The sequence below is a fragment of the Polyodon spathula genome, chromosome 7, assembly GCF_017654505.1.
Source record: "Polyodon spathula isolate WHYD16114869_AA chromosome 7, ASM1765450v1, whole genome shotgun sequence".
NCBI lineage: Eukaryota > Metazoa > Chordata > Actinopteri > Acipenseriformes > Polyodontidae > Polyodon > Polyodon spathula.
The window spans coordinates 59,003,089-59,021,737 of NC_054540.1; the positions used below are offsets into that span (position 1 = coordinate 59,003,089).

The 18,649-nt window shown below is 42.0% G+C and overlaps 1 protein-coding gene across 6 annotated transcripts in view; it reads right to left on the reverse strand.

Annotated features, from left to right (window-relative positions):
* Nucleotides 1-15,790, reverse strand: part of LOC121318960 (mitogen-activated protein kinase kinase kinase kinase 4-like) — a 45,735-nt gene extending 29,945 nt beyond the window's left edge. For 4 of the 6 annotated variants that reach the window (XM_041256192.1, XM_041256189.1, XM_041256188.1 and 1 more), the window contains exons 1-3: nt 15,534-15,787; nt 14,824-14,889; nt 1,877-1,933 (exon numbers count right to left, since the gene is read on the reverse strand). In XM_041256192.1, the coding sequence (XP_041112126.1) occupies nt 1,877-1,933; nt 14,824-14,889; nt 15,534-15,590 (180 nt within the window). In that variant the 5' untranslated portion in view covers nt 15,591-15,787. Of the gene's footprint in view, nt 1-1,876; nt 1,934-14,823; nt 14,890-15,533 lie in introns of all 6 variants that reach the window. The other 2 variants (XM_041256191.1, XM_041256190.1) reach the window with 2 other exon arrangements.
* Nucleotides 15,791-18,649: the final 2,859 nt, after the last annotated feature.

An 18,649-nucleotide genomic window follows, 5' to 3' on the forward strand; every position in this document is an offset into this window, starting at 1 on the left:
ACATTTGACCTCAGAAGGCCTTTTCTACTAGTTTGGGGTGTGAATATGGAAACCATTGCAATTCAACGTCATGCATTACAAGGTAATTGACTTCACTTCAGCTGTACAGTAGTAGCGAGTCCACAGGGATTGTTAAAAGCTGAGATCCGGGTGCTTTTTTTTCCAAGTGAGAACACTGATTTCCAAAGACGAAGTGTTTAAATGCTACGACTAAGGCTTTGGAATAAGGACCTGCGTCTTTTTTTTCTCTCGAAAAAGACAAAGTAAAACTGAGCAAGATCATATTTTTTTCATGGTGCAGCCCAGACCAAACTTCTTGTAATGTACTTTGACCAAAAAGTGTTCAATGCCTCCAGCATCCTTCAGTGCGTGGACTAGCTCTTTCTCCCACGGAGAGAGTGTGACCCCGTGGGTGGAGTGCGCTAACAGACATCTCACTTAGGGCACTGCGTGTGGCTGCCTGTCACCAGCAGGAAACCGAACACACAACTGTGGAGACTTGTTGACAAAAGGCCTTCCTGACAATAATACGGCTTTCATTACTTTTGTGTAGAATTGCTTAAATACATTTACCGTAAAATCTCACGCAGATTCTACAGAACAATGTAATCGATTGCACTGATAATCACCGGGGGGATGTGTTAACGCCGCCCATGAAAAGTTACCAATCAAAGTTACTCTGAAGCTGTTTTCTAGTTTTGTAAAGGGTGTTTTTTCTCTTTTGCGAAAAAAGTGATTTCCTATAATAAATGAGTAAACTAAAGCAATTAAAAAAATGGGAAATGAAACAATAACAGAAGCAAAATTATTTTATTATTCCTACTGAATCTAAAAAGCAATCGGTGCTGAAACAGTTAAAAAAATAAATAAAAAATTGCTCCTTCAAATCTGAGCAGCAACACAATTGGAGCATTGTGAGACTTGTTCTGTAATTGCAGCCCAATTGCACATGGTCTGCACATAGTCTTTCCAGTGCAGTTCAAACACACACTTTGAAGGCTTGTTGTGCTAATCACTCGATATACACTTTCATTCTGTCACTCCAGAAGTGCAGATCATGAGCTACACACAGAGACACAGGCACACACACTCACACACACATACACACACACAGCCCTTAATCTTTCAATTGGAACAGCCCTAGAGATAATGAAGAACACATTCCTTTGTGACGGTGGGGGCTGCTTGTAAACAAGGCGGTATTCCCTTTCTCTTTCCCATCCAGTGAGAGTCTGGACCGGCTCTGAGGGGAAGTGTCCAGGCACAGCATGAGCAGGAAACCTCTGAATGCTATCTCACAGGGCAGATAGAATACAAGATAGGCAGGAAAAGAGAAGAGGCGCTGCTGTACATGGACAGAGACGCAGAGAGAGGGAGGGATGGGCTTGGCCAGATTCACTGCAGCATTGTTATTTTTTTTCTTATGCACAGAGGGGAAAAGCATAGCATTTTACTCCAAAGTGCTGTAATAGCACCATTTAAAAAAACACCCTTTTTGTTTCAATGTGTGCAGATTGATTAACCCTGGGATGGGTTTCTATTGAACGGGTAACTCAAAACTGGGAGACGGGCTGGTCACACTGGCCAGGAACAGGACTGCTAAAGCGGGCTGTGAAGAGATCAGGTTCAGAGAATGAAACAGAGAATGAAATCCATTTCACACACTTGTGTCTGTTGACACTGTAAGAGAATGTTGTGTACAGGGTGCTCTGCTGAAGAGTCTTTGATGGAAAGACCAGATTGCTGTACTTCTAGGTATCCTGAAAAAAAGAGCACGGCATCCAATACAAATAGATGCAAATCCAGAGTTACATGCATGGGAAGTGCCTTTGTAGTAATCAACAATAATCATACAGTATGAAATGAACAGGCTCACCTCTGTAACGTCCATGACCTTGATGGCAGCCAGCTGTCCGGTCTTGACGTGCCGCCCCTGTCAAGAGAAGAACAATCAACACCGTCACACTCCTGAAGCCAGCTTCACAAAGCACCGCTAGCACTTAACAGGCTGTTTGGAAAAACAACAGTTCAAGATAAAATGATCACATTTCGTAGAAATCCACTCAGCAAGTCTACATGATTAAAGGGCAAATGTGTTATTTTATTACATTTTTTTCTCTTTATTTTTATTTTAGTTATGGAAGTGAATTGGATTTAACAGACTGCTACCAAGAACTACTTTGTGAATCTAGCTCCTGCATTCCAGAGCAATCTGGCTTTGAAGCGCAGGGTCTAATAGGAATAGAGCTAGATATAGATTGAGAGCGTGTGCTCTCCCTTGATCTCAAACTGAAACAAGCATGAACAGCTCTACAGCTGAAGTTTTTAGTGCAGGGTCTGTGATAAATGAGACCACTGAGGTGCAGAAAGCCCAATCTCCAAGGCAGAAGGAAATGTGGCTCTACTGACTGACTCAGCACAAAGGACTGCACTGGCAACAAGACAACACTGCACACTCCATGCCATGGAGACGGGGTGGAGAAAATTCTCAGGATTCCCCAAACAGCCTTTGAATCTTTCCCCTACCGGAGGTGCATTAGTAAATGTACTGATGAGCAAACAGCATACCTGAGTGCTTCAGGTGTGAGTCTGTGGCTCAAAGGACTGCATTTATAAAGCATCAGAAAGCAACCTCAACGAAAGCACAACAAGACCTGAAAGCCACCGCATGAAACGCATTGGAAGATAACACATTTCCAATTATAAAAAGCACGATATTTTCATGCTTGCATGCTTCCGTAACATTAGGCCGTAAAATAGGGATGCAGTGGTTTCAAACATCTCTGCCAGCATCAACATTTTTTTATGACAGGAAATGAAACACAAACAAGCAACCATACAACCCAAATAGTAACAGAATATAACACACTGCACTTTCCCAGCATACCTTAACATACAAGAACTTTACATGACATGACATCAAAGTTACCGTAATTAAACTGCACTCTATGCATCAAACCACACTGTACAGGGTGGATCCCTCCAACACCTTCCTACCCACAAGCAGCTCGGACCAACACAGGAAGAAGCATCTAAGTTTTAAGCCTGCAAATCTTTATTTTATCATGTTTTCTCATCATATCTTTTTTTTTTTGCACTTATTCCATTGCAAGCTTTCCACACCTGGTGTGTTTTAAAAATATATACTTACCTGTGACCTTTTATAGTCAAATTGATTTTTAAACTGATATACCATATCTGCTATCCTTGGCTATACAGAACACATAAGCAGAAGCAGCAGCAGCAGATGTGGGATACAGGAAAGCGATGCATTTCTTTAACGCAAGGGACAGGATTTCATTAAGAGCTGGGTAGCCGCTCTCTGCAGGCAGCCAGTGGGGAGACAGAGGGAGCCCTGTGGAAACCAAGGAAACTAAGCAAGTTGAAGTGTAGAGAGCCAGGCCATGGAGTAGCTGCACAGGCCACAGATCCAAGACACCTGAAATGCCTGGTTGAATTACAGCCATACATTACTTACTGTCAGCCTGAAACGATAATCACCACCCAAACTTATACAGCACGTTTCACAATCATACACTTATTTTTAACCAGCAGGGAAAATCTAGTACATGCAAGTCTAAGCCTCCCTTAATATCTCACTTGACATCTGTTAGGAAGTGACTCACGCCAGTGTCTGACCAGGAGTAACATAGTCTCCTACAGTATTCAGCACTCTGCCTTCCTCCACACCTTCACCAGAGTACAGTCCTGGTTATATGTACCACCTTGTTTCAAGTACTCACTGCTGAATCTTTTCCACTTGAGTTTTTGTAGAAAGATGTAGCACGTAGGTCCCAGGACTTGGGGGAGAATGACCAGAGGTTATTTTAGTTCAGTTGGTGGGAAATCAAAGCAGCTGTGGTTTGAAATAAACAAGCACGCCAGTTTTTGTCACAGAAGCCCGCTTACACTGTCCTGCTAAGTCTACCTAAGGGTCTTGGAACAATGAGATCAAAGGGTCGGTCTGACGGGTTTTTGGCCAACACAAGGGCAACATAAACAATTTACCATTGATGAATGCTGGAGTTTGGTTGCCAGCAAAAACCTTGTTGTGTTAAAGAAAGAAAAAAAAAGAACAACATTTGAAGTCCTTTTTCCTTCTATTGCCAAAGTGGGAAAGCTTACTGAAAAGAAAAGAAAAGAGTTTAGACTACAGCAAAGTGGATCACAGCTCTGTCTCGGAGACGGGCTTGCACTTTACAAGGCAGCATTCTCTCCAGCAGCTTGGTTTGTTTTAATTGTTAAACTGCAGGGCAGATAACACACAAACAGAGGAGGATTCCAGATACACCGCACATGGGTTACAAAAGCATGCCAAAACTGGAAGGCTTGGCAGCTGTTTGTGTGAGTGTGTGAGTGAGTGTGTGAGTGTGTGAGTGTGAGTGTGAGTGTGAGTGTGTGAGTGTGAGTGTGAGTGTGAGTGTGTGTGTGTGTGTGTGTGTGTGTGTGTGTGTGTGTGTGTGTGTGTGTGTGAGTGTGTGTGAGTGTGTGTGTGTGTGAGTGTGTGTGTGTGTGTGTGAGTGTGTGAGTGAGTGTGTGAGTGTGAGTGTGCGAGTGTGTGTGAGTGTGAGTGTGTGAGTGTGTGTGTGAGTGTGTGAGTGTGAGTGTGTGTGTGTGTGTGTGTGTGTGTGTGTGTGTGTGTGTGTGTGTGTGTGTGTGTGTGTGTGTGTGTGTGTGTGTGTGTGTGTGTGAGTGTGTGTCTGTGAGTGTGTGTGTGTGAGTGTGTGAGTGTGTGTGTGTGTGTGTGTGTGTGTGTGTGTGTGTGTGTGTGTGTGTGTGTGTGTGTGTGTGTGTGTGTGTGTGTGTGTGTGTGAGTGTGTGTGAGTGTGTGTGTGTGTGTGTGTGTGTGTGTGTGTGTGTGAGTGTGTGTGTGTGTGTGTGAGTGTGTGTGTGTGTGTGTGTGTGTGTGTGTGTGTGTGTGTGTGTGTGTGTGTGTGTGTGTGTGTGTGTGAGTGTGTGAGTGTGTGTGTGTGTGTGTGTGTGTGTGTGTGAGTGTGTGTGTGTGTGTGTGTGTGTGTGTGTGTGTGTGTGTGTGTGTGTGTGTGTGTGTGTGTGTGTGTGTGTGTGTGTGTGTGTGTGTGTGTGAGTGTGTGTGTGTGTGTGTGTGTGTGTGTGTGTGTGTGTGTGTGTGTGTGTGTGTGTGTGTGTGTGTGTGTGTGAGTGTGTGAGTGTGAGTGTGTGAGTGTGTGAGTGCGTGTTTTAGCATATCTGTGTGTATGTTCACTATCAGTGTTGGTTAACCTTTTTCAACTCAGCTCACGATAACATCACAGCGATGGCTGAACAACTGTGATGTCCACGTTGGGTAAAGTCTGAAAGGAACAAGACTGAGGCTTTCTCAGCCGCAACAAAAAGACATGAAAGTAATTGATTAAAAACAAAACACAGTCCTGTGATCTGCCCAGCGATCTGAGGAGTGCTGCTGATTAATAATAGCGATACAAACACAGTGGGTTTATCTGACAGCGTAAACATTCAAACCCACACCACACCCTTCAGCTCTTTCAGTTTCACAGATATTCAAAAAACAACACACAATTCCTTCTCTAGTTGTAGAGTACAATTCCAAAACACTACACTGCTGTACAAAAACACTATCATTTACTATAGTATACTGCAGGATATTATCATTTACGATAGAATACTGCAGGATATTATCATTTACTATAAAATACTGCAGGATATTATCATTTACTCTGCAGGACATTATCATTTACGATAGAATACTGCAGGATATTATCATTTACTATAAAATACTGCAGGATATTATCATTTACTGGAGTATACTGCAGGACATTATCATTTACGATAGAATACTGCAGGATATTATCATTTACTATAAAATACTGCAGGATATTATCATTTACTGTAGTATACTGCAGGACATTATCATTTACTATAGAATACTGCAGGATATTATCATTTACTATAGAATACTGCAGGATATTATCATTTACTGTAGTATACTGCAGGACATTATCATTTACGATAGAATACTGCAGGATATTATCATTTACTATAAAATACTGCAGGATATTATCATTTACTGTAGTATACTGCAGGATATTATCATTTACTATAGAATACTGCAGGATATTATCATTTACTATAGAATACTGCAGGATATTATCATTTACTGTAGTATACTGCAGGACATTATCATTTACTATAGAATACTGCAGGACATTATCATTTACTATAGAATACTGCAGGATATTATCATTTACTATAGTATACTGCAATACATTATCATTTACTGTAGTACACTGCAGTATATTATAATGTACTATTGTATACTACAGTATATTGTTGGCTACTATACTGTTTTCAGACAGCACTGCAGTATTTCTGATCTAGGAGTAAAGCTGAATTAACAAGTAGATTTATAAAGGTCTTAAGAATGAAGTTCTGTTGCTTGCTATGATCTTGGTGGGCTATAGCGTATCATTGCCTGTTTTAATGATCTGAATGACAGTGCATCTCTCTAAAGTTTCTGAAGCTGCTCTTTCACAGAACTCATCTGAGGGGTAAACTCCTGTGGGACTCATTTAGAGTCAGCAGTGTTTCAATCCTCCAGCGCTGACCCCCCATCTCTGTTACTGAGATTTCACTGCTCCACAGACCTACCGGCAAATAAAAAAAAGAAAAGACAAGAAATTCCCTGAAATAGAGGGAGGAAAACAAGGAAATCCCTGACGGACCGAAATATCCTTGGCAACGGCTTCCCCCCCTGCCTCTGTCCCCTCCACTCCCCACTCAGCAGGTTCAAAGGTTAGCACTTCCTTCCAGTCCCCAGTAGCTGTGCCTGGGAGAACGCCGCCTTCCTCTTCAAACTTGTTGGAAAGCATACATTTCAGCAGCCCGCCCTGGAAGACTGTGGGAGCACAGTGACTTATTTCTCAGAATGTCAACGCAGAGGGGCATGTGGCATACTGGACTATGAGCACAGCGCCAGGAAGTGTGTTCAAGAGTCCATTTCCTTTCGGAGGCCGTTTGCTAACCTGCAAAATTCCTGACGCATCGTTCACGCAGTACAATCAGTTGCTGATCTCTGATCAACGACTACTGGAAAGAAAAGGCTTGGGAAATTTTACAAGGAAATCAATATTGCGTTTTGCCCAAGGCTAGTATATAACCTTGTGGTATCACATACAACAACACAAGAGATACCACTGCAAGGAAAACCTTCACATCTGTACTCACCAACAACACATTCAGTTAATAGCGCTCACAAGTTTGCATGAAGAAAGCACACACAAGTGGTCACACAGCTGGCTGAACTACTTGCGTACATCTTACCTGCCGTGTACTTCCAGTCGATATGTACTGTGCCACATGTACAGCTTTGAAGGAGACACAGGTTATTCATTACAAAATAAAACTGATATCTGGTACTATGTGTATTTACAAACAGTTATTTTCAGGCAGTTAGACCATTCAAGACCATTCAACTCAGCAGTCTTCAGGGTCACAACATGTCACTGGCTGCACAGCATGCCAGTCATTAGGGTAAGCACCTGGTTGGTCAATGAGAGGAAAGGGTGGGGTCACAGTCATCTCACTACAGGTAAAACAGGGTTGACTTTAACCTGGTATAGTACCAGAAATCAAAATGAAAACACATGCTTGATGTAATCTGTGTTTATGTCAAAAATTTCAGGCCTGTTTAGTGAAGTACCCGGGAAGATTTATTGAATTATTCTGTTACACTTGAGTGTTGTTTCTGAAAATGGCCATTGGATAAACTCATTTGGTTACTGGGGCATGGTTCAGCTGCAAACCCTGAAACACTACACACAGTCCTGTTCAGTAAAATTAGACCTGCATACCCTGGAAATCATCAGGGACTGCCCGAAGATAAGCACAACCTTTATTGTCTGAGATTCGCATGACTGTTGCAGAGCCTGGTCATAAGCAGAGCCGAACAAACAGGCTCATTCTACAAAAGACCGAAGAATTCTAGCTCTGAGACAGTCACATACTTAACGCACCCTGACTCCTTTCAGGGAATCCTGAGACACTCCAGCATTCTGCTAGAACAGAGCAATGGAACTGGCTGGGAGGGATAGCTCCAGGCAACTAAATGTTTATCACATGCCTCTTACTAACAATCCACTCATTTTCTGAGCAAGCAACAGCGGCTTGCGGTTCCCGATTTCATGCATGTTGCAGCAAACCTCCCTCCTGACTCCTGAGTTAACAATTCAGACCCTTTTTATTCTTTTCTTCTCTTTCTTTCTAAAAAAACGCAATGAAAGAAGGACATTTTTTAGAGACACAGCACTCAGCCCTGCTGAAGTCCCGACTGCAATGTCTTCTAGTCACACTTCTTCATGCACTGCATGCAAAAGTCAAATGCCTGCACCCGTTTGCACTTAAACCACAATCCAGTAAGACCTCCAATTAATCAGGCTCTTATTTCCGTCCCTGAAACTATGAAATGAGGAACAAGAAATCAACAAGGCAGTCAAACCATAAGAAATGGCTACAGAAATCAAAACAAGTAAACCACTAAAGTAAGATTTCAGTTTGTCACTTCAAACCACTAAAAGGTCTGTTCAGCAGCACCTGACATGCAGCAATCGCTAAGCGTCAGTTCAGACACTTTAAATGGGGGAGTTTAAACAGCCTTTAAAAATCGAATTAAACATCAGTCATTTAAAACAGAACCGTCTTTTCTCAATCGCTGGTTTAAATCCTGCAGTTCTTTCACGCCTTGGCGAAAACCAAAATAACTTTTGTAAAGCGATTGTTAAGTAACACTCCAAAGCAATAAAGGCACTGTTTGCCAGTATCTTTTCACAGTAAAACCGTGATTGGAGAGCATTATCTTGGTAGTTGACCTTGTCTTTCCTTGCCAACTATTTGATGGTCATTTTCTCTAATCAGGGCACCACTGCTTAATCACATCAGGTTGGAATGACATCCAAGCTCTTTTCACAATGAGCTGGTTTTTCAACATCTTAATCTCAGCTGTGTATTACTGCATTGATGCTGTTTAAATACAACCCACCTGTGTGTCACTTGTGTTCAGTTTAGCAAACGGGTGTTCTAGGTTTAGAGTTTTGGAGCATCAGGCATCTACTGACAAGAAATGCACTGATCTGACAAAAAAAAAAATCCCACATGGAGTTAAGAAGGAAACAGGAACGCCAGTCAAACCCTGCAAGGATCACATGATCCCCCAGAACAAGACAGCCATGCATTCCCATCCAACTTCTTCATGTGGAGCCAGTATTGCACTGCATTATTAAACCACTGAAGAAAACATGGGCTTCAGTAAACTATGATTTTAAACTGTATTTAAAACATGGTGCGTGATGTGTGCAGAGCAGTCCATGCTATAAGTGCTAATGTTTTCTCTAGCTGTCGGGAACACACATCAGTGTGTATCTGTTAAACAGAGAACTCCTCCCGATGATCACATACAAACAAGACAATGCTGATCGAATCCTCTCGTTATTCCCACTGTCATGTTGAAGAATATGCACCTGGAGAAGCTGCTTAGGCCACATCCAGCGTTAGAACAGCTTGCGTCTACAAGGTGTTGGAATGGACCCATCATGTTGCATAGCCTCTGACATAATGTGCCAAGACTAGGTGACAGTCGTGCCTGAATGTCATGGCTGATGTATCACGGTGTGCATGCATTCTAAACAACTGTAAGCAAATTAACAATCCGTTTTGCAAGGAAAGAGTCAAAGCAGCTTCTCCCACGCCTAGCACCCCGCAACAGAGCAGTGCAGCTCATTGCACTGTACAGTTTCTAACAGTTGTATCTGGGTTTCTATAAAGTGTGCTGACCTCTGGGAACCACCTGGCCCTTCTCCCCAGGTGACCCTGGCCTAGCTGCCTGCCAGGGAGATGTTAACACCTGGGGGAACAGGGGGGGCCTTAGACCAGACAGACATCTCTGATCGCTGAGTCCAGATTGCGGCTGTCACTTTCCATGCAAGCATTTCCCAGTGACATACTCCAGTGAATAATGTTTTACCAAAAAAAAATAAAAAGATAAAAACATATCCGTCCTAAGGACATGAGTGGATTGATGTAAGAATCTAGAGTGACAGCCACGGTTCGTACAGCCGTTGAGGTTTCTATTGATTGACAGAGTTATTTGTGCCCTGTTTCTATTTACCTGCATGGCTACTTGCTTCAGTGCTTACAGTGCTGAGATGCATCTGTGACGGCTCAAGATGGCACACTGTGTCTAGTGAAAAGAGGACTAAGAGAGAGACAGGCAAAGACACAGACACTGAGATCCTCTTCTTGGGATCACATCCTTTATTTATACACTTATAAAAATTGCCAATAGTAAAAGCAAAGCAAAGTGAAATAAAGCACAGTGAAGGCATTGTAAAGCACTGAGAGGTATGGTAAAGCGTAGCCAAGTGTTGTAAAGCACAGAGAGGTATGGATAAGCATAGGAAAGCATTGTAAAGCACAGAGAGGTATGGTAAAGCATAGGGAAGCATTGTAAAGCACAGAGCGGTATGGTAAAGCATATTAAACATGGCAAGACCAGGCAAACTATAGTGAAACTATAGGAGAAACTGCAGAAATACTTTGCAAATATACCAAGGTAAACTTTTATAAGGGTAGCATCTCATAAACAGAGTTACATTGTAAACAAGCACCTACTAGCCTGCCTCAAATGAAATCAACGATGTATCTTGTCTTGTGAAAGATACCGGAGGAATCTACTCTTGTATTGAGGGCTCTGGTCCTTATTCATTACCTGTAATCTCCTGGACTCCTAGCTACAGAGACAGTAGATTAAATGCCAACACATCTTGTGATGGAGCTGGCTGTTCCCGGATCTCTTAGTAAGCATTTGTCTTTTACCCTTCTTTTCCACACATTTGCGTAACACACTTTAAATCTCTAGAAACTATTGGCTATTGTCTTGTAGAACTGGCGGAGTACAAGTAGCATGAATGGTGTATTTGAACTGGCTTGCACATATGCTTGTTGAAGCCTTAACCCTTGACTACTCATATCATTGCTTCACAGCAGCAAAAGGAATTGGATGGAAAAGCCAGCAACAAATGAAGCAATACATGAAATGTGCCTTTTTCCTCTCTTCTTTTCTTGATGAGAATATGAAGTTTATTAAGCAACACGTTCCAGTTAAGACTGGGACTCCGCCCAAAGCAACATGGTTTTGCAACAGAGGAAAAACATTTTTTTATTTCTATATTCCCACTGAGAGGGTCTGTGACTTTGATGTTGCTCTGCTCTCAATATAGCCAAGGAGCAGCTGGCATCAGCAGAGGGACTCCGCATGGGAATAAAAAAAGGATTTCTTAGTAGTTGTATAATTAAATTACCAGGGGATTGGATGAGAAGATGATTAAAAACAAGTTTCGACTTCAAAATGCAGTATGTAGCGATTTGTTTGCTATTTGCAGGGAGAGCATTAAGACACACAGACCTGCTCTACAGGTTTGTATTTCTGGAGTGTTCTTTTCACAGGAAGCCTGTAACAGTCCTGTCCTCTCTCAAGGTGTAGCAGTGGAGTTCCATGGGGGAAGCTAACAGCAGGAGGAGAGGAGTCCTCCTCATCATTGCTTCATCACACACTTCTCAAAGCACATGCCTTTATTTATATATATATATATATATATATATATATATATATATATATATATATATATATATATATATATATATATATATATATCTGGTTTTTCATTTGTCATAAAAAAAAAAAAAAAACCCTAACAAATTCAGGAAAGGGGACTTTTGTCAGTCTGCAAACTTCAGGCTTGGAGCCAAGATGGATGGTAGCCAATGGTCTTTAGTAGACCAAAGTGTGAGGAATTGAAACAATGCACACTACAGCTTCCTAATGTAAAGAAATATGCCTGCTTTTAAAAGACAGACTACAATAGGCTTCATCTGCAGTAGCTGTTTTTTGATGGTGGGCACACACAAGGCACTGTTTCAAAGTCTTTTTGTGAACCATAGGAAGGATTTTTTTTTTTTTTTTTTTTTACTGCTTTTAATACTGTATGTCAAAACCTGAGCGCTGTGGTTTGCTATCACAGAAGACCAATACTTCTAATAGGGGGATTCTGTCTGAGCTGTTTGTGTTGAAACGAAAGTATGATTCACCTTGTTACACTGCCTCACTGCACCTATTGCCAGACAGTCAGTCATTAACGGTCAGCTGTCAATAACTTCTTAGCATTTGAATTCAATTCATATATCATTTTGCTCTGTTAATTGCACAAACACCCAGTTTGAAGTTGATTCAATTGAAGTGGAGGTGTTTAAAACAAAGAGCACCTGAAGCAGTGCATTCAGCTGCCATTTCCACACATCAGGCTACACCTACAATTCAAGGGACACATAACCTTGCAGAATGGTTGGCAATGCAAAGCTGCTGTACAGCATTATTAATACTACAGTGATGAAGCTGTCACTCTTGAAAGCTCCATCTTACTTGTATTACAGATCGACTGATTCAATATATTATTCAGACTACCTAAATAAAGCAATACCGTTGATAAGGCGAATGTGACAATATGAATCTGTTTTGATTGCGCTATATTAAGATACAGTTACAGTAGCGTTTCAGTGGGGTTGAGTTTTAAACCTTGTTTATTAGCCGTCATTAACCTGTGCCCCAACCTACAGTGTGTGAGTCTCTCTGTTAAACTGCAGTATGTCTCTCTCTCTGTTAAACTGCAGTGTGTGAGTCTCTCTGTTAAACTGCAGTGTGTGAGTCTCTCTGTTAAACTGCAGTGTGTGAGTCTCTCTGTTAAACTGCAGTGTGTGAGTCTCTCTGTTAAACCGCAGTGTGTCTCTCTCTCTCTGTTAAACTACAGTGTCAGTCTCTCTGTTAAACTGCAGTGTGTCAGTCTCTCTATTAAACTGCAGGGCGTGAGTCTCTCTATTAAACTGCAGAGTGTCAGTCTCTCTGTTAAACTGCAGTGTGTCAGACTCTGTTAAACTGCAGTGTCAGTCTCTCTGTTAAACTGCAGTGTGTCAGTCTCTCTATTAAACTGCAGGGCGTGAGTCTCTCTGTTAAACTGCAGTGCGTGAGTCTCTGTTAAACTGCAGAGTGTCAGTCTCTCTATTAAACTGCAGTGTGTCAGTCTCTCTGTTAAACTGCAGTGTGTCTCTCTCTCTGTTAAACTGCAATGTGTCAGTTTCTCTATTAAACTGCAGTGTGTCAGTCTCTTTGTTAAACTGCAGTGTGTGAGTCTCTCTGTTAAACTGCAGTGTGTGAGTCTCTCTGTTAAACTTCAGTGTGTGAGTCTATCTGTTAAACTGCAGTGTGTCAGTCTCTCTATTAAACTGCAGTGTGTCAGTCTCTCTGTTAAACTGCAGGGCGTGAGTCTCTCTGTTAAACTGCAGTGTGTCAGTCTCTCTGTTAAACTGCAGTGTGTCAGTCTCTCTGTTAAACTGCAGTGTGTCAGTCTCTCTATTAAACTGCAGTGTGTCAGTCTCTTTGTTAAACTGCAGTGTGTGAGTCTCTCTGTTAAACTGCAGTGTGTGAGTCTCTCTGTTAAACTTCAGTGTGTGAGTCTATCTGTTAAACTGCAGTGTGTCAGACTCTCTATTAAACTGCAGTGTGTCAGTCTCTCTGTTAAACTGCAGGGCGTGAGTCTCTCTGTTAAACTGCAGTGCGTGAGTCTCTCTGTTAAACTGCAGTGTGTCAGTCTCTCTGTTAAACTGCAGTGTGTGAGTCTATCTGTTAAACTGCAGTGTGTCAGTCTCTCTATTAAACTGCAGTGTGTCAGTCTCTCTGTTAAACTGCAGTGCGTGAGTCTCTCTGTTAAACTGCAGTGTGTGAGTCTCTCTGTTAAACTGCAGTGTGTCAGTCTCTCTGTTAAACTGCAGTGTGTCAGTCTCTCTGTTAAACTGCAGTGTGTCAGTCTCTCTGTTAAACTGCAGTGTGTCAGTCTCTCTGTTAAACTGCAGTGTGTCAGTCTCTCTGTTAAACTGCAGTGTGTCAGTCTCTCTATTAAACTGCAGTGTGTCAGTCTCTCTATTAAACTGCAGTGTGTGAGTCTCTCTATTAAACTGCAGAGTGTCAGTCTCTCTGTTAAACTGCAGTGTGTCAGTCTCTCTGTTAAACTGCAGTGTGTCAGTCTCTCTATTAAACTGCAGTGTGTCAGTCTCTCTATTAAACTGCAGTGTGTCAGTCTCTCTATTAAACTTCAGTGTAGTGCTCATGCTTACATTGCGGAAAGACAGGCTGATGCTAAATTCAGTGCTGATAAGCAACCCCACCCAAAAGTGACAAATATGATCTCTCTCAAGAGCGTTTTGTTTTCAACCACAAATCTGCTTCCCAGTAGTCTCTCTTCACACACTTACAAGAATATTATCTCAGGTTAGACAATGTGGGTCACACATTTAAAACAAGAACAGCTGAAAAATGCCTATGTTGACACTGTTGTTGTTTTGCAAGATGTAACAGACTTCATGGGGAACACAAATCCATTCGCCTTTCAATGCATGTATTTTTAGCTTGTTTTCAGCCTCTTGCTAAATGAAGGTAGCCTGAAACTGTTTTATTGTGTGAGATGTACAATCTCAGTTTAATAGTTTACTGAGAAACAGTTCCTAGGGCTACTCAGAGAAAGGGTCATCGGGAAACGTACAGCGAAGAGCTGGGTTCTCATTCCTTCTCAGTGCTTCCTTCTTTCATAGTCGCTCGTTTTGTACTGTGCTGCTCTGTTATCAATGCAGAACAAGCACACTCACTACAGTGAGGAAACCCCATGTGCAATTCACAGACCTGTACAACGTGTGGATACAATAACTCCCCCCCGCCCCCCCCCAATGATAAAAATACAATGGACAAACCTTATAGACTTGACCGTATGTTCCATTTCCAACCACTTCGACCAGCTCAAATATTCCAGAGGGATCCTAAAGGACACACAGTCTGCAATTTAACAGCAGAATAAAACAGAAGAGGGAGTACGGCAACGTTTACAGTGTTATACAAATCCATGAAACCCAATGGAAATGCATCACTGCAATCTAAAAGTTCCATACAGTGCGTCTCAGCCCAGACCCCTTATCTAATTGGTTAGATCTGGATACCAATAAACCAACATAGCATAGGCTATATGAACAGAGGGATGACAAGTGTATTGCAAAAGCAAATATGCACACAAAACAGCTGGCTAATAAATCTAGTAAAAGCAATGATAGGGATATGACAAAAGTGTATTGATTTAACTAAAATGGAACATGCTGTAGTACTACTTCAATAGATTACAAAGCAGGGATGATGGCACGTCTTTTACAACCTCCTATATTAAGTACATTCACAATAGGCGACTGTAAAACGCAAAGATATTGATGAGCGTATGGGATGGAAAGTATGCTACGATATAAGTAAGCAACGCAACAGCGCTCTGCAGCATTTCAATCTACTGTGCATTCCCAAAACGCTGCAGTGGCGTTTTAAATGCACATCTGCTTTACAAATCTCGATTTAATCTCATCGTTTAAAAAAACATCACACACTTTCAGTAACAAGTTAACTGAATGAAAGTTGTACTCACCCTAAAACAAGATAAGTCTATTTGGTCCAGGCTTTTAGTGGAGCGGTTATTTGCCATTTTTAAAAGTTTCAAAGTTTTTTAAGTAAACATCTATAGATCGGCCAGAGTGAAGGCTTGGTGAAGTTGACTGGTTGGACGCGTGTCAGTCCCTGGCAGCCGCAGCTGCGTGTCTGAGCGACAAACACAGGAAACTTCGCATCCAGTTAGACCCGGAAAACGAACTGAGGAAACCAAAAAAAAATTATTCCTTAAGAAAACAACAACTAGCATTTCATAAGGGCAGTTGCGATGATCTGACGCCCCGTGTGACACGGTGAAATTCACAAGAATGAAACACCGCTAACTTTATTAGTATTATTATTGTAATCAACGTTTATTTGTAGACTTTGATTATACTTTAATTTATCAGCGTGAGAATACTGACAAATGTATTTTCACACTTGGTAGAAACGGCTTTAAGACTTGTGTGTGTTGTGTTATTTCTAGTGTAGAGAAAAGTGAGTCGGGACTAGGTAGATGTTATATTCTGTGCTGAACACCACCACATCAGAGACTACGAATACCGGTGTAGAGATAAACTACTAAATATATTATTGCTTAAATAAATCTCAATAGGGGTTGCTCCACAGTATGTGTGTTACAGAACGCATCCTGAAATAATGGACAGGGTGAGTTGAGTCACTGAGTTACTTAACACACCCAGTGCTGACAGTATGACATCACAACCCACTCTCGCTTCTGCTTTTACAGGTTCACAGCGCTTACTAAGCTTGGTATCAGAAATATTCCCTTTAAAACACCAAACCAAGAAACTAATAAGTGACCTGGTGTATAAGCAGAATTCAGAGATCGATCACACTTTCCTCTACTTGTTGGTGGCTCTGCTATTCGTTAGATGATGTCAAGGCTTCCCTTGCTTGTGGTGGGAACTCTGCTGTCTAACTGAGAGTGAGCACGAGTTCTGTGTATATTTAATCTGCTGAGATTGATGAGATATGTTATTTCACTTGACAAGCATTATTTTGTTCTAATGAAAACACAAATACTTGCGCTGTTCTTTGCTGGGTTTAAAAGCAGACTAAATTTCTTGTTTTCAAGAGCTTATAAATAGTATCATTTAGTTAATTCTCAGCTGGGGGATAGAAACATGCACAACAGACAAAAGGTGATCACATGACGAAAAGTGCTGGTTATATTTCATGCAGACATTTTATTGGCTTGGGTTACATTACAATTTGCATTTAAACAACATTGCCAGTGTAAATACATTATTGTGAAATAACGCTTACAAACAGAAACCTGTTTGTCCATCAATCAAGTGTTTTAGCCAGAAAAGACACAAGCGGGGAGGAGAGTTCAACGTGAGATCGGAGGAGCTGGAAATGAATAACAGACCCTGGATTGGAACTTCCCTTTTTCAGAGCCACACTGGAAAATGGCTATGCACTGTACCCAGGGAACTCTATGCACTGTACCCAGGGAACTCTATGCACTGTACCCAGGGAACTCTATGCACCGTACCCAGGGAACTCTATGCACCATACCCAGGGAACTCTATGCACTGTACCCAGGGAACTCTATGCACCGTACCCAGGGAACACTATGCACTGTACCCAGGGAACACTATGCCTTGTACCCAGGGAACTCTATGCACTGTACCCAGGGAACTCTATGCACCGTACCCAGGGAACACTATGCACCGTACCCAGGGAACACTATGCACCGTACCCAGGGAACACTATGCACTGTACCCAGGGAACACTATGCACCGTACCCAGGGAACTCTATGCACCGTACCCAGGGAACTCTATGCACCGTACCCAGGGAACACTATGCACTGTACCCAGGGAACACTATGCACTGTACCCAGGGAACTCTATGCACTGTACCCAGGGAACTCTATGCACTGTACCCAGGGAACTCTATGCACTGTACCCAGGGAACTCTATGCACTGTACCCAGGGAACTCTATGCACTGTACCCAGGGAACACTATGCACTGTACCCAGGGAACTCTATGCACTGTACCCAGGGAACTCTATGCACTGTACCCAGGGAACTCTATGCACTGTACCCAGGGAACACTATGCACTGTACCCAGGGAACTCTATGCACTGTACCCAGGGAACTCTATGCACTGTACCCAGGGAACTCTATGCACTGTACCCAGGGAACACTATGCACTGTACCCAGGGAACTCTATGCACTGTACCCAGGGAACTCTATGCACTGTACCCAGGGAACTCCATGCACTGTACCCAGGGAATACTATGCATTGTACCCAGGGAACTCTATGCACTGTACCCAGGGAACTCTATGCACTGTACCCAGGGAACTCTATGCACTATACCCAGGGAACTTCATGCACTGTACCCAGGGAACACTATGCACTGTACCCAGGGAACTCTATGCACTGTACCCAGGGAACTCTATGCACTGTACCCAGGGAACATTCAGCTGTTCAACAGTACACCAGAACAAAGTTTCACATCCTTTTTCCAAACTTAGATCCACAGCTCTTAGGAAATAAACCACATTAGCCCTTTAAAAAAAAATTTGCTCTGTAACTTAGCAGTTTTCCTAAACTTTGCCCGTGGTTGTACTGTGCATTTACCATGGTTTACCAGGGCTGGTATACATGGTCTTTACAATGCTTACCTAAGCTTTACCATGCTTTATTACATTCGGCTATGCTTTTACTATGAACACTTTTCTGAGGGTTAACCCTTCTTACACACATCATTGGTGGGAGTGTAAAACAAAAAGAGAAAAAGATTTCACCCTAGTTGAAGGATTACAGTATCTAGCTTTGAAGGTAAACCCTGTTTAGTTTCAATACAAAAATATTTATATTCAAAATATTCCCAAGAACCTTCTCCAAGGTAATGCTGTACCATAATAAAATGGCTAATGGTACATTCTGTGCTCCTTTAGTGTGCATAGTGATATTGTACACATCAAGGAAGTGATTATCACTGCACCCGCTGGAGTGAACCTCATCCTGCAGTCCTTGGTGGGTTTGTTTTTTGGTGATCTCAAGATAATATTGCTGGATCATCTCCCCTTTGCTACATCCTGGACTTTTTATTACATTTTTTCAAATTAAAATATACGGCA